Below are 15,936 nucleotides of genomic sequence, written 5' to 3'. Positions count from 1 at the left end.
CTGATTAATACGATTCAGATTTGGTGTCTTTTAGTTCCTTCTGTGACAGTTGTTCTATTTTAAGTATATTATACAGTTTCTCAATATTCTGCTCGTTCTGAAAAAAGACTGTGTCCTCTATTCATTCAGAGAAAGGAAAAATGATTTGCAACACTTGAAAATGTTGTTAATCAAACAATTAATTCAAATGAACTATAATGGCAGAGTGCATCCCTGGCGAGCACATCTCCATAGACAGTTCAAGTCATCTGCACACCAGAAGCCCTAAACCACAGCTGCACTCTCAAATACACAGACACGCATGCACACACTGTCCCTGCTGCTGGTCGTCGAGTTGCCAAGGGCAATGCCATGGTGACAGGCAATATTTGAGGTGGGCTTATCCAAAGTGAGCAGCTCTCCAGCTTTATAAGAAAAGAACAAGACGAGAGACAAATATTAGTCTGTTTTCTATTTTCTGATCACTATCCATTTATTAGCTACCTTCTCAAAACCGCTCTGACCAGATACTAGCTCCTGAATAAAAACAATCACCAGGTTCTTTCAGTTGTAGATGGTACAGATACTTTTTAGCTGAAAAGGGGTGCAGGTCTTAAATTTTAGCTGATGCTTTGTTCATTTTACAAGAAACAAAAGAAGAAATAAAAGCTGTGATCTGCTGTACAAATAAGAGGGTGAACTAATCATACAAGCACCTTCAATAAACTTGCTGTTTAAAGTCTTCATTCCCTTGACCCGCAGCAAGTGTGTGGGTACTTGCTGCCATTCAAGTGGTTGCCTGCTCCTTCATTATTAGGTGTTTTGGCACCACCCAGAGGTTTGTCTAGCAAGATACAACTTTCAGTTCAGGGTATGAAAAAAGAAAAAACATAACTTGAGTTGGAACCAACTTGCATGTAAAAATCCAGCTCTTCTTTCCCAGCCCTGATGTTCTGTAAAAAGAAGCATATCAAAATTGAACAAGAGTGCATGTTTTTTGCCAAATGGCTGGTCAAGTGATTTTAGAGCCAGAGGAAAGGTTTAAAAATGGATGAAAGTTATTGTTAATGTGAAAACCTGCATATATGATTTTTATCCAAGCCTGTGATGACTGAGGACCTTTCGGTGGATTTTATAAAAATTGTCTGACCACATTTATAATACACATGAAATGAATGAACAAACAAATTCAATACATCAGGCTCAATATCTTATATATGCAAAATTATGTGTTTTGTTCTTACACCTAAAGAGGTACATTCCCTGATAGCACTTGAGATCTGACTTTTAAATTGTGCTTGTTTTGTATTGTCAAGAATTCCAACTATCTGAAAAAGAGAGACTAAAAAGTGTTTTCTTGGCAAACAAAATCCAGACAGACCAGTTAAAATTTTTAACCGTTTAAATAATCTCAGGTATTTTACAAAATACTGAATCAGTTCTTCAAGACTTTGTTATTTTTGTGGTGTTATTGATCAACTGTGAGATCTCACCTAAAAGACTTCCAGAGTGATTGACAGACAAATTGTTCCACAACATGTTTTTTGAGGTCACCATATGTACTGCATTACCAATTACCTTCACCGTGCTACGTGTGAGCCTCCTACCTACCCAAGGATTATTTTAATTATCCTCATCATCTGTGACTGAAATGTTTTGTCACATAGATGCTTGTGGATGCTTAACTCTGCAAAGTTCATACAAAAATGTACCTTGTGTAATTACTCGTTGTCTTGGTCTGCTCTTCTTTGTTATAGTTCAATAGATAGAGAAGGCCCTCTGAATGTATACTTACTCAGGTCTTTACAAACGAAAAGAAAGACTGTGCCTTTTTCATTTGCTGCCTTTGGCTCCTATCAACCAACTAATTTATTTCTCTTTATGCTCGGCTGCAGCTCCTATTCTCCGATGGCGGCCCGCTCAGAATGAACACATTAGCAACCTGATTCTGCTCTCTGCTCCCTAATAACTTACCCCGCTTGTCTTTGCTGCTGAGACAGCAGAGGAGTTATAATCCATCTGCAAATGCATTTTCTCTATTTGTGTTCAATGATTATGTCAATGATATACATGAGGTAGATGAGTTGTTTGATTGCCCCAGGAAGAAAGGATTTCCTGTAGCGTTCTGTTGTGCATCGTGGGGCTAACAGTCAGCTGCTGAACGTGTTTCTGTGCGTTACCAGTGCAGAGGGTGAGGGTGAGAATCATTGTCCATGATACTCCACAGTTTGTGCAGTTGATATAAATAGGGTGCACAAAATATTAGAAACACCTGTTTGAATAACAGTACAATTCAACAGCACTTACAGACTACATTTCCAAAATGACCATGAAGTTGAATCAACACCCCTCTAAAACAGTTTCAAACGCTGTCTTTCTACAAATGCATGCTCTTTGAGGTGAGTTGTTTGCTTTTTCTTAAAAAAACTTTATTTATTATTATACAGCAGTAACAATAAATAGTTGCACACACAAGGAGTAAACTTGTCGGGGAAAAGTATAAAGGAGTATATACTGTAGTCAATTTTGTTTTGATTGTGTTAAACATACTACCGTAAAAAATATTTATCCATTGATTTATAAGGTGCAGTGTCCTGACTGCACACCGCTGCTCATCAACTTGCTGTTTGAACATGCTCGTTAAAAATCTATTTTTCCATGGAATTTCATTCTTGTCTGAAAATTAAAGCTGAACAAGCTTTCCTAGATATATCTTCAATTGTTGTTTTTTTATCATTGTAATCATAAAATCCTTTCACCAGTTTTTTACTACCAGAGGGATGAGTTTTAACACTCTCTGCTGCTGACTCTGATGACATTGTTTAAGTTGGAGTAGCAGCTCTCAGAAAGTAAGCTCTTTAATGACCTAGCTGTGCTATTGTGTGTTTCTCTGTCACAGAATGCTGGGGTGTTCTTTAAGATCAGAGTTGTGGGAGGCTCTGCATCCTACAGCTACCTGTCCCCACAGGACAGCAGGCCACTGTACCACCCTGCCGTTGACAGGTAAGACCCACACACCAACACGTACACACTCACACAACAGACTGATCTGTACTGTAGCAGTAAACACACAAACAAATAACTGTATCAGACACTGAAGCACTAGAAAAGCAGTCAGAAAAGCTTCTTCCGTCCAGAAGTGAATAGACGTTAAGAGGATTATGAGTAAGTATAATGACGGTATGAAGATAATGCCTTCGTTTCCTGTGTGATAAAGAGCTTCAAGGTGTCACCATACAGCTGAGGCGCTTAGTTGTTGTACTGAGCTACAGTGAGGGTCAGTCCTTTAACAAAGGAGCTAGGAAATGAGAACGTCTTTCAGGTTAGATTATACAGTCAATAGGCGTGTGTATGTGTGTCTATTCAAGCATGTGCGTCTGTGAGAGTTCATGTGCTTGTGTGAACTGCCCTTTCTGTGTCAGCCACAGCTCATTGCTTATATCATATTCAATGACAGATGTTTTTTTGTTCACTTTTCACAATACCTATAGATGATGAATATCAAAACTAACCATCTGTTAAATTGTCTGTCCCTAGATGAGTCTTTAAAATATGCAAAGTTCAAAAAGATAATACATCACCAAACACAAACAATGATGGAATAAAATTACCATAAAACTCAATGACCAGATTATTTTCATTTAAGTTTAAAATGCTCCCGGCCATGATCCACTGTAGGTCTGTGGGTTCCACATATTGAAATCCCATACAGAGGAAGCCATCTGTCCAGTTGAGAAGTTATGAAAGGGCACCTTACAGTTCCCCACAGATACCCTGAGTTACCGAGCCAGAAATCCTGAGATGTACCACCAGGTCACAAAGCTCCTTAGGAGCCTGATTTCTTATCACATTCCTTACATGTTTGCATACTTTTCTTTCGCAGAAGCTATATGATTCAGTTGCCTTAGGTCAATCATAGTGACTTGTGGGTAACCAGCGTGCTCAGGGGTTGTCACGATCCTGTCTGTGTCTTGTTGGGGAGTCTAGTTGTTGGTTCCATGTCTTTGTTCCTAGTCCTGTGCCTTAGTTCATGTCTTAGTATTTGCTTCTAGTTTTTTGTCGTATTATTTTGGTTTAATCTGCTCTGTATTCTGTGTTCTAGTTCTGTGTTCTCGTTTAGGGTTTGTCTGTTATGATCCCTGTGTTGTAGTTGGTCGGTGTTTGTCTGTTTACATGGGTTTCTGTTATTGTCTAAAGTTAGATTCTTATCTGGTATTTTGTAAAATGTGTTCTGTCTGTGTTGGTTGTTAATTTTGCCCCATGTCTGCCTGCCAGCTCTTCACAAAAAGATAGTCCAATATATTTGTACATTTCGGTAGCTGGTAGATTTGATTTGAAGTGCCAAGATTTTTCTTCTTCTGCCAGCAACCCAGTATCTTTGTGTCCTTAAGTTTGTGGCTCTCAAAGCTTAAAAAATGTTCTGGCTATTCTAGATAATCAACTGAACTCACTGTGACAAATTTTAATTGGAAAAAAAAATCTATTGAAATACAACTTCCCTGGATAAGATAGAATAGGATAGAAAAAACAATCAAAATTAGATTATAACAATAGTAATCTTTATTTGTAGAGCACTTTTCTAAACCCACGTTACCAAGTGTTTCACACAAGGCAACAACTTCATAACAAGCAGATCATGTAAATGATTTCCTAGGGGCGCTGGCTAGCTCATCGCTTGTGTGTATGTCCCATGTACAAAGGCTTACCCTTTCCACAGCAGGCCCAGGTTCTCGTCCCACCCATGGCCCTTCACTGCATGTCGTCGCCTCTCTCTCTCCTACATTTCCTGTCTCTATCATGAATAAAGACTAAAAAGCCCTACATTAAATATTTTAAAAACCAAAAACAATTTCCCATAGAATGGAAAGCAAATGAAGCCAGCAAAAGAGCAATGAAATCAAGTAAAATAAGGAAAAGCTCTTTGATCAAAGTGTTTTTTAAGAGATTGGCAGATTGTTCAAATGCTTCGGGATTCTGACTGCAAATGTTATGTTACCTCTAGATTTGAGCCGCACCTCGGAAACAAATAAAAGACCTCTGCCCGAAGAGGTCATATAGCATGGAAAGAGGCCATCAAGTTAAAAGTCAACAATAAGTTCTGGGTTACTGTATCTGTATGAGCTCACCACTGAGACCATTCAGTACAATAAACCCATACAAACCCTCGACCCGACTCTACTGGAACTGCAGCCCATATGCCGAAGAATACTGAAGAGGCCGCTTGGGGACTTTAGGGCTCGTGAGATTCATTCATGTACCACAGTCAGACTGTGGACTCGATGCTTAGGGCTCATCCCTGTGTTCCCAGGGCCCTATGTTCCCGGCATGTGTGTCTCTTGATATAAAAAATTGCGGAGAGATTGGTACGGCTATCTTTGCAGTTCAAAATGCAAAAGAATGACGGGAGATGAATGTATTAAATGCAGATTAAATATTAAAAATTGGTTCAGCCACTGTAAAGATATCAATGTCTAAACTCAAGCCAAGCGTCTTGTCTGCAAATTTGAGGGCGGGGGACCCAGTGAAACATACACTGAAAATGTGACCTAAGGAAAAAAAACATTGCGGAGAACATAAAACCCTTTGAAAGGTCGACTTAATATTTCATATTAAGAGGATAGTGAGCTGGGAAATATAGGACTCTAGGAACATAGATGTGCTGCTAATTTATTATTTCTATTACTGTCATGATAAAACATACAAAGAAGTTGGTAGATTTTTGTTTATTAACTGTAAAATACACACTGCTTACACAGAGAACTGTCTTTCCATTAAAGCGATCAAATGGAAATGTTAAAAGAGGAAAAATATATGTTGATATGGAATATGATAGGCAGACACATTAGTAAGTGAAATAATAAAAAGCAATTGTAATTCACTTTTGAAACTCAGAAATGAGTTTATAATTTAAAGACAAAAAATATCTTTATTACTAGTTTTAGTTAAATGCTGTTAACATCTACAATTATTCCAGTGGCACACTCAAAGGTCCATAGTCTGTGTATCTGTCACTTGCTTTATTAGGTATTGTAATGCAGGACTCAATAAATGTTCACTTGTCACATAACAGATACGCACATGTATGCATGCCCCATCGCACACACATACAGTTTTAGTTTGTTAGATTTGCAAAACCCTGTAGCTCCATAAGAACTCTATGAATCCTTGAGTAGGCAAAAGACAGCTCTTTGTGTCTTGCATTTTGTAGTGAGTGTTACACCATCAAGGATAAGATTTCTCATCCATCTACATGCAATCATTATTGCAGCACTCATGTAATACCATAAAACTTCAATTAATAGCCGAGTCCAAAATAGCCACCTACCCCGTTTACTGGCCTGGTGTGGAAACACATTTTGACAAATAAACGCAGGTCTTGATTAAACGCCTGGTCTGGATGTATAAAACCTCTTAAACCCTGTGGGGTCACCTTCAAAGTTGCTTAGATTGTTAATACAAATATTAATGTTTAAACATATGATCAATATGTCAGTATGAACATGCAACACATCGTTAGATCAGTTAGATTCTCCACAAAACAGAAACATCAAGCCCCAAAGTCTAATTCTTATAGATTTACTGGTGTAACCTGCATGGTACAAGAGATGAAAAGAAAAAGAAAAGTGCCGATTCCCTTTACCTTTGAAGTGCTTGTTAAGTCCGCATGTGTCCATTCCTTGATTATTTATATTACTTTAGTCTATAAGGCTCCACCGATCAAAAGAATCAAAACAGCTTTTCATAAAAAATTATTATTATAGTTGTGAATCCTGTCATGTGAAGTCCATCGCTCTCTGTCTGCTAACTTCTGCCACACTCTCATCCTGCACCGTGTTGTTATAAGCTGTCTGTCGGAAGCTGGGAGTCTTCATGTATTGTCTGTATTTGATATTATTGGATAATTTTTATATGAGAAATATTCTGTTTGAAATAAATAAACTGTTTCATAGTGGAGAGGAGCATTTATAGATACAGGAGGTGGAAATTTAGTTAATTATATATCAGAGTTTGATGTTTGTTCCCTCTTTTATAATAAGGTTTTTAAAAATATTGCTTTATTTAGTTCTTTAACCTCTCTGGATTGTGTTGACATGATCTGTAAGGCTGACATCTAGTGGTAACGCTCAGTCTCTACATGTTCACAGTAAACAATAAAAAAACAACAGCATGAACACCCTGAATAACATTCCAACGGCCCGCCTGCGGACCGTCAGGTCCTGGCGGCAGCTTTCGTATTCCAACAAAAATGGTCTTGTTATGTTGTCAAAGGTCCAGACGATCCAATCCAGTAAAAACATTTAGTCCAAAACACATTATTCCTTCAATAAATCCCCAGGGACGGCTGCGGTATCGTTTCATACCTGCCGGCAGACGTGGCTCGTATGTCATTATAACCGTAATAACTCCGATTTGAACGTAAATAATTACGATATTTTGTATTAAAATTAGCCTCTGAACTCTAACCTTTCGACTGACAGCTAGTTCGCCCCAATAAGAGCTCACATGTCCCTTTCACAGCCTTCAAAAGCCAACGAGAGCCCGCGCTGTAAGGAAGTGCCAGCCCCTATTATTTCGTGGGTAGGTCAAGCCAATTGCAAGCAATTGTGCAGATGACTGGCACTTCATGTTGCCAATAAAATTCTGAAAATAACGATATCCAGCTTTAAGTAGGAAGTTCATGATCTACAAGCAAAAAAACACATCTGCGTCGAGTTACTGGCTGATACGGAGCGATGCAGCCGCCTGCCGCCAAGGGGCAGTGCTGTTTTAGAAAAAATACGCTGACACGTACACTTAGAAAAACCTGTCTAAAATAGTAATTTTTCGTGGTATTGGTATGAAATTTAAACTAGTATTAGGTATGGCTTTATGCTGTGACCCTACAGTGTGTTCCAGCTCATAAGTCCCAGCTATAGTTGTCTGCATGCATTTGTTAGCAAGCATTTTCAAGCAGAAAAATATATTAGTTTTAGTGTGTTTAAACTTATATTAATCAATTCCAGTAGCACTTACTTTTGGGTTAAACACTCCAGAGTGTTCTCTTTCAGAGAAGCCCAACCATGCATTTACTCCAAATGGTTCAAGAACTACATTCAATTTACTTTGGATATGCCTTAAATAGGTGTTTTGCATGAATTGAGGTTAAACACTTGATTTCCTGCATTCTGATGATTTTTTTGTACCAGTTTATTGGGGAAATGTCTGAGGTGACAATTCAGAATAAGAAGAATATAGCATAGTATAAAGCAGTAAGACTGTCAGATATGTTTCACCTGTTTCTCATTTAATCTAATCCCAGCTGAGTCTACATACATGCATGCATGCCTGAAGTAGCCTAAAGTCTTTTTAGATGTGCATATGGCACCTTTTCACCTCAATGATAAATTAGCTTAATTAGTTTAATTAGTGTGTGTTGCTTATGTCAGTCAGTACCTGTCTGACTGATGGTGCTTGTTGTCTTCAAATGACTAATGTGACTCCATTGACAGCACATGTCTTATTGAAAGTGCAAACCATTATTTAGACCTGGATGACCACTCAAGTGTAAAACTTTGAGAATAGATGCTGTGCATAAATATTCCTAAATGTTAGGAATTGGTTTATTTAAGGGAGCTCCAAAAGTTATCTAAACTAGGCTAGTCATCAGAAAGTCATTTGTGTGTTACACACAAGTAGAGGCTTCATGATTTAAAACAAAGACAATATAGTTCAATATTTCTACAAGTTTTATATTTAGAATAAGCTTAATTTGTAATTTCTGTGTTTTCTTATGTATTTTTGCTCTTTCAAACAACAAAAAAGCCGGCCCATTATAGGCCTATGCTTTATGGGCTGATCGTTTGCCCATTTTTTAAAAACAGTTAGGTTTATATAAATAAATAATTTGACTTGTAGCCTACTCGATGAGACGAGCACACTGTTGTTCATCAGAGGAAGAAACCAAAACTGAAAACACTTGTGATCAGACAGAAATATCACCACAAATGTTTACTTCAGCACCTCTGATAGAGTGCAGCTCACAGCCGCTTCAGAGGGAATGAAGCATCCTGGAGGCAATAACAGTAGTGTCTCAGAGCAAGGGGGACAGAGACAGCAGGACACAGAGGACAGGTGTCTGTGTCGCGGTCAGGTGTCATGATATCTCTCACTACTTTGCAGCGACTGTTGTGTTAATACACAGACTAGATACTGACCGACAACATTTATATTTAAATGTACTGATTGCAATTTTGCAATTCAGAAGTCCTGGATAAGCCCTGAAGCTGTGAGCAATGTGTGATCTCTCTCTCTCTCTCTCTCTCTCGCTCTCTCTCCTCGTGCTCTCTCTAAACACAGGCAGTAACGGTGGGGGGTCACGTTAAGTGAACTTCAAACAAAATGTAGCGATATTATTGCGAGTAGACTCCGCTCTTAAGACCTGCGAGACAGGCTGCGTCATGAAGATTATTGCATATTAACATGGAAAATATTTTTGTTGCTGTTGTTGAGTTACATTCGTGGGTACAGTCAAAACATGCCCCGGAAAAATGACCTGGCGACGCAGATGGTTAACACAGATTTCAGCCTCCCTTGGTTTTCTGGTGTCAGACTTTTGGAGATGATGCATTGCTTTTTAGTAAAACTGACTAGAAGATATGTATTTCGATTTAAAATGTGATTTTACAGTTTCTCTCTTGTATTGTAGAGCTCTGAAGTTCTGTGGCCCCGGGGGTCCTGCCCATGTGAAGATTGTCCTTGAGTGGGAGCACAAGACTAAAGAATGGTAAGCATTGCGCAAAAACATTTTAACTTCTAGTGTAGTACATACTGTATATATGTTAACAAACATGTAGGCAGACCACACACACAGTTTATCAACTGTTGTTATTTTAGTATTTGCTTGAAACCGTGTGTGTGTGTGTGTGTGTGTGTGTGTGTGTGTGTTCAGTCTGTTTGGCAGCATCCAGGAGGAGGTGGTGAAGGATGCAGAGAGTGTGAGGAACCAGCAGCAGCAGCACCTGCAGCAGCATAGCTGTACCTTAGATGAGTGCTTCCAGCTGTATACCAAAGAAGAACAGGTGAGACTGAAGCATTCATTGCCGGCCTGGCTTACAAGCTTAAACCGGTTTGATTTTATGTGGACCAATTGAACTGGCATTTGTCATTGTGAGAGACATCCTGGCAAAATCAAAAGTAGCCTACATCAGCAACCTGTGCCGACGGCACTTAATCCAACTTGCATTGCATTAGTAATAAGCACTATGACAAGGTGATTAATGTTTTTTTTTATGCCAGGCGTTTTCAGTTAAAATTCAAAGACGTTTCTCTGATTGTCTTGTCTCTCTCCTGTGTGTGTGTGTGTGTGTGTGTGTGTGTGTGCGTTAGCATGTGTGTTGGTGTGTGAATCTCACTCACCGCCTGGAGTTGGCAGTACCCAGATGCAGAATGCACAGATTTGGTTGGCTTATTAGCATCATGTGAGATGATTTACAACACATGCAATTGGTCTGTGAGTTTCCTGGGTCACTAATCCAGTGCCCTAAAGACTAGAAAAGTTACACCAGTTAAAATAGAAACAATCTGTCAAAATGTAATAATTTTCAATAAAATGTACAGATTGGATGGAGTCTCAGTCCACGGTATTACAGCCTATAAACTCAGTAGTTCTCACTAGCCTCAACTCCCACATACTTAAGAGCTTGCTAAAGAGTTTTACATGAAGTATATAGAATTGTTTCTCTACTACAGAGAAGAGTTATTTGCAGCAGTGAGCCCTGCATTTGTCCCACATACCAATTCACACATACTAAGATCGCTGACGTAATTGCTGACGTAATCTGCACTCTGCGCATGCGTTGGCGTCTGTAGCTACCTGTCGGAAGCTCCGTCTTAAACCGGACTCTTATCCAGTTTTAATCCACACTTTTTCGTTACTTAAGTTTTTAACTTAAGTTTTACGTGGGTCAAGGATTTTAGTCATCCGATATGGATTTTAAGCTAGAGGACTGTAAAAACACCATCAACACTACTGACCACAACAAAGCTCCGGCGGCTATGCTAGACCTCTGCCCCATGAGGACTGCACACTCCTGAAGAAAGCGAACAAAAAGATTGCTGACCTTATGGAAGACATCCGACGACTTTCAGAGGAACTCAAAGAGAAAGATTCCCTGCTGACTGGCTTTATGGATGTGGCTTCAGTACAAGCCAAACAGATTGTTTCCGCTAACATCCAGGACACCGTGTTATGGGACCCCTCTGCCCTTCCCAGGATTTCCTCCTGCTCGACTCCGAAGCATCAGTCAACCTGGGCTGAAGTGGCGGTCCGTGGCTGCAAGAGAGGCTCGGACGGGGCTGCCTCTCCTCCACACATCGGCCTCTCCAACCGCTATGCAGCCCTGTCTGACGACACTCCGGTCCATCCAGCAGATGCACCTGTGGCTTTGAGTCTCCCTGATACGGATCTCGGCAGACAGTGCCTGCCGACACTGTTGTATCTCCTTCACCGGCTACATCTCCTGCACTGGCGGCAAACGGTGATCAACTGGGCCGCCGGTCTGCCATTGGGCCTGATCGGCGGCCGTCATCCCGGTCAAAAACCTCTGCTTCCCAACATAGGATCCTGAAGGAGGCTGTGCTCAGACGTTCTGGAGGCCGTCTCTACCCTGCACTGTCGGGTAGCCCTTCTCTCAGGTATGTTACTGCTACTCCAACACAACACGCGGCAGCTCACACTCCATCCTCAGTCCGCACGCAGTGTTGAAGCAGATTCTGCTCAGTCCTGCTCTGGAACCCCACAACCGGCATCTCCTCGTCCTCTTTTCTCCCCAACCACACTAATAATTGGTGACTCCATAACCAGAAACATCCGTTTCTTTAACGCTACCACTCACTGCTTCCCCGGTGCCACCACGGCTGACATTTTAAAAAAACTCCTGGACCTAATGCCATCGCTCCCATCCTCCATCACAAGAGTGATAGTCCATGTGGGAACAAATGACACAGCTCTTCAGCAGTCTGAGCTGACAAAATCAGATTTTAACCGCCTGCAGGGCTCACCGTGTGTGTTATGTGGATAATTTTAACATCTTAAGACAGACGGACTTCACCCAAACAAACGGGGCTCAGAAATGTTAGCTCCTCACATACAGCATGTGGTGCGGTCCACACATGACTTACGTGAATGGCTAATCATTCATGCAGCACACCTGGACGCACCACCGCTCACTGAACAGATCTCTGCCTCACTGCCACAAACAACTGTCTCCACCTGCTGGCATGTAAAGCCGTCTCCTACCAGCCTTGTTCCAAAGACTTCTATTCCTGTCATCATCACGCATAGACCAGTAAACCGAAATGTGCACATCCCACACAGAAATAATAGACAGATCTCTGTCAAGTAAGACTTTTATCTTAAATGATTTTATCTTGTCTGCAAATCTAGATTTTATGTTTTTAACTGAATCCTGGTTGCAAATGAATGACTATAGCCAGCTAGCTGAACTGTGTCCGCCTCAATATGATTGTTTTAGTCAACCAAGGGTCAGTGGTCGTGGTGGTGGGCTAGTGAGCGTGTACAGGAAAAATTTAAAATGTCATCAAGTACGCTGTGATGAATTTAAGTCCTTTGAAGTTCTCACTCTTAAAGTTGGAGGGCTGCAACCTATCATATTTGTTATAATTTATCGCTGGACTTGGTTTTTACCCTGGGTGTCAGCATTTCCTCTGTGGAATTAGTGGACATGACCATATCTGACCACAGATGTATTGTTTTTAGCTGCGATTCACCTGTTACTCATGCCGCCTCACCAAGCTTCGTGTGTTCTCGCATCTTTAATGAACAAAGTGTTTCAAAGTTTTGCGCATTCTTTCAGAGCCAAAGCCAAAACCTGTCTGATCCCAACACCAACAATCTGGTCGATTACTTCAATCATATCTGCTTGTCGTCACTAAATATTACTGCTCCTCTAAAGGTTAGGCCTACGTCTAATGCTAGTAAGCAATCCTGGATAAATGACAGCATTCGCAGCCTAAAAAGGGAATGCAGGAAAGCAGAGCGCAGATAGAAAAAAATCCAGTCTCCAAGTCCATTACCTCAGTCTGAAGGATTTATTAATTAACTACAATAACATGGTTAAGGATGCGAGAACACGCTATTTTTCTGAACTCATTACTACACATAAACACAATCCCAGGTTTCTATTTAAGACTATGGATCAGCTGGTAAACCCAACCCCTCCTTGTGCCTCAGCTGGAAGTAATGATGACTATTATTATTTTTTATCAATTATCTTATTTTACCAATAAGGTGGTGTCAATCAGAGCCTCTATTACCCCCGCGGCCTCTTACTCAGAGGTTCCTCACCAGCAACAAGAGAGTTTTAACCAGTTTTATCCCATCGACTTATCTGAGCGTTTAAAAACAGTATCACAAATGAGAGTGTCCTCCAGCCCACTTGATGTAACAGATTCTGTTGGGCCCCATTTGATCTCTGTTTTTAACAGCTCCCTATCTACTGGTTGCGTCCCTGATTATTTTAAAACGGCTTGTGTGAACCCACTTTTAAAGAAACCTGGTTTAGATCCCTCCCTCCCACATAATTTTAGACCAATTTCAAAACTGCCTTTTATTGCAAAGATTCTAGAAAGAATTGTGTCCACACAGCTGCTCACTGTACTGGAAAATAACAAAATATTTGAAAAGTTTCAATCTGGTTTCAGGAAGTACCACAGCACTGAGACTGCCCTGCTTAAAGTCACCAATGACCTTTTAATGTCTGCTGATGAAGGTATGTGCTCAGTCCTAGTACTCCTGGACCTTAGCGCTGCTTTTGACACCACTGACCACAACATAATGTTAGACAGACTGAGGCACTGGGTGGGGATCTCTGGCACTGTCCTAGAATGGTTTTCATCCTACCTGTCAAATAGGAAGTTTTGCGTGTCTGTAAACAACTATGTCTCTTCGTTCTGTCCAGTTAAATATGGTGTGCCTCAGGGGTCGGTCTTAGGACGCATTTTGTTTTCCTTGTATCTGCTTCCCCTTGGACATATTATCCATAAACATGGCATTTCTTTTCATATTTATGCTGATGATACACAAATGTACTTGCCCGTCAGATCCACAGATCCTGGAATGCTGAGTTCACTTAACAACTGCCTTTGTGAAGTTAAAAAATGGATGTGAAATAATTTCCTCCAGCTGAACTCAGACAAAATAGAAATCCTGGTCATTGGGTCCCAGCAGATGGCAAAACAAATACTGCCATCTGCTGGTTCCCTAGTAAATCACATTAAGCCTGTGGCAAAGAAACTTGGTGTTTGGTTTGATAGTAATTTAAATTTCGAGCAGCACACCACAAAGCTTGTTCAATCATGTTTTTATAAACTTAGAAATATAGCAAAAATTCGATCTATGTTAACTTTTAAGGACACCGAGACCATTTTACACGCCTTCATCTCATCACGCCTGGATTATTACAACAGCCTTTTCACCTATTTATCCCAAAAATCTATTGATCGACTCCAGACTGTCCAGAACTCATCAACCAGAACAAAGAAATATGACCACATTACTCCTATTTTAGCTTCATTACACTGGCTCCCAGTATGTTTTAGAATTGACTTTAAAATTCTATTGATCACTTTTAAAGCTCTTCATGGCCTCTCGCCTTGTTATATTTCTGAACTTTTAGTCCCATACACACCAGCACGTACCTTGAGATCCTCGGGCAGAGGTCTGCTGTCTGTTCCAGAGTCTCGACTGAAAACTAAAGGGGACAGAGCGTTTGCTGTCAGGGCCCCGAGGCTTTTATGTTATTCTGTTTTACTAATTTTATATTTATCTTGCACGTGTATTTTAGTCTTTTCAATGTTTTCATGCTTTTATCTTGTATTGTTTTTGTATTATTGTCTTTTGGGTTTTATTGTCTTTACACTTGTTAGAGCACTTTGTAACTTGTTTTTGAAAAGTGCTCTACAAATAAAGATTATTATTATTATAATTCTAATAAAACCAATAAGAACAAAAGATCAAGTTTAAAAAAGCAAAAAGTTGGTACATTGAAGATTTATCCAAAACAGGGAAGGAATCCAAATAACTTGCATCAATAACAAGTTTTGTTATCACTGTTATAGATCGTTTATTCACTACTAATAAATATGATTCTATACAACCCAACTCACCTAAATTCGCTAAGCCACACCCCGAATACGCAGCTGGCCAATCACAGTGCAGTATAGGGGACTCTCTAACTGAGGTCCGACACTTTCATGGCTGCGCTCCATTGACTTGTATGCAACAAGAGTTGTTTTCTAGCTTTTTTTCTTTTTTTTTCTCCATATTTCCAAGATATGGTCAAAGCTGTTCATGAGGCATGTTCAATATTTACAGTTATTCACTTTCCAAAACCTAAAACAAATCCAGGAAAAATGTAGGCTGTGAATATAGCTAACGCTACTATCGAATGTAACATATATAACCCCACTGTTCTGCTTTTTGATGATTATAATAGTGAATAGAGACCTACCCAACTGTACAGGAGCAGTTTTTGATCCTTAATATTGTTGTCCTCTTTCTCAATAGTCAATAATAATATGGTCGTTTACTTTTTCTGTGATCGGTAGGCTTTAGCTTTTGTCTTTATTTTTTCACGTCAGTTTGAGTCAGTCGACAGCCCTAATACAACCTTCAAATGCAACTGCAAAACTGTCTGCTTCTTTCTGAGGTCGCTTTTTCCCAAAACATTAGACAATATTTCTCCAGGGAGAGCAGTAATAGACTGTGGCAGCGCTGTGCTAAAAGTTCGACAGATCCACCAGTTGGACGGACTTAGCAACAGTAACGGGGGACGTGGCTTAGTGAAGGGTCAATTGGGCCAGTGAGGTGGAAGTGCAGGCAATAAGTAACTGCTGCACAGCAGGACGACCTGGACAGCCACGAGGCAGCTGCTCCAAATTGTGTTGTTTATCAGCCAA

General features: G+C 40.1%; 1 protein-coding gene across 1 annotated transcript in view; it reads left to right on the top strand.

Annotated features, from left to right (window-relative positions):
• The window catches only part of usp43a (ubiquitin specific peptidase 43a), a 146,711-nt gene that overhangs the window by 82,407 nt on the left and 48,368 nt on the right, over window positions 1-15,936 (top strand). Inside the window, exons 9-11 of the mRNA XM_038713771.1 lie at window positions 2,879-2,982; window positions 9,665-9,742; window positions 9,908-10,037. Coding sequence (XP_038569699.1) covers window positions 2,879-2,982; window positions 9,665-9,742; window positions 9,908-10,037 — 312 coding nt within the window. The remainder of the gene's footprint in view (window positions 1-2,878; window positions 2,983-9,664; window positions 9,743-9,907; window positions 10,038-15,936) is intronic.

Source organism: Micropterus salmoides, unplaced genomic scaffold (assembly GCF_014851395.1).
Source record: "Micropterus salmoides isolate LMB-PRFRI ecotype aquatic unplaced genomic scaffold, ASM1485139v1 Ms_hic_scaffold_12, whole genome shotgun sequence".
Taxonomy (NCBI): Eukaryota; Metazoa; Chordata; class Actinopteri; order Centrarchiformes; family Centrarchidae; genus Micropterus; species Micropterus salmoides.
This window is presented reverse-complemented; position numbering and strand designations above follow the sequence as displayed.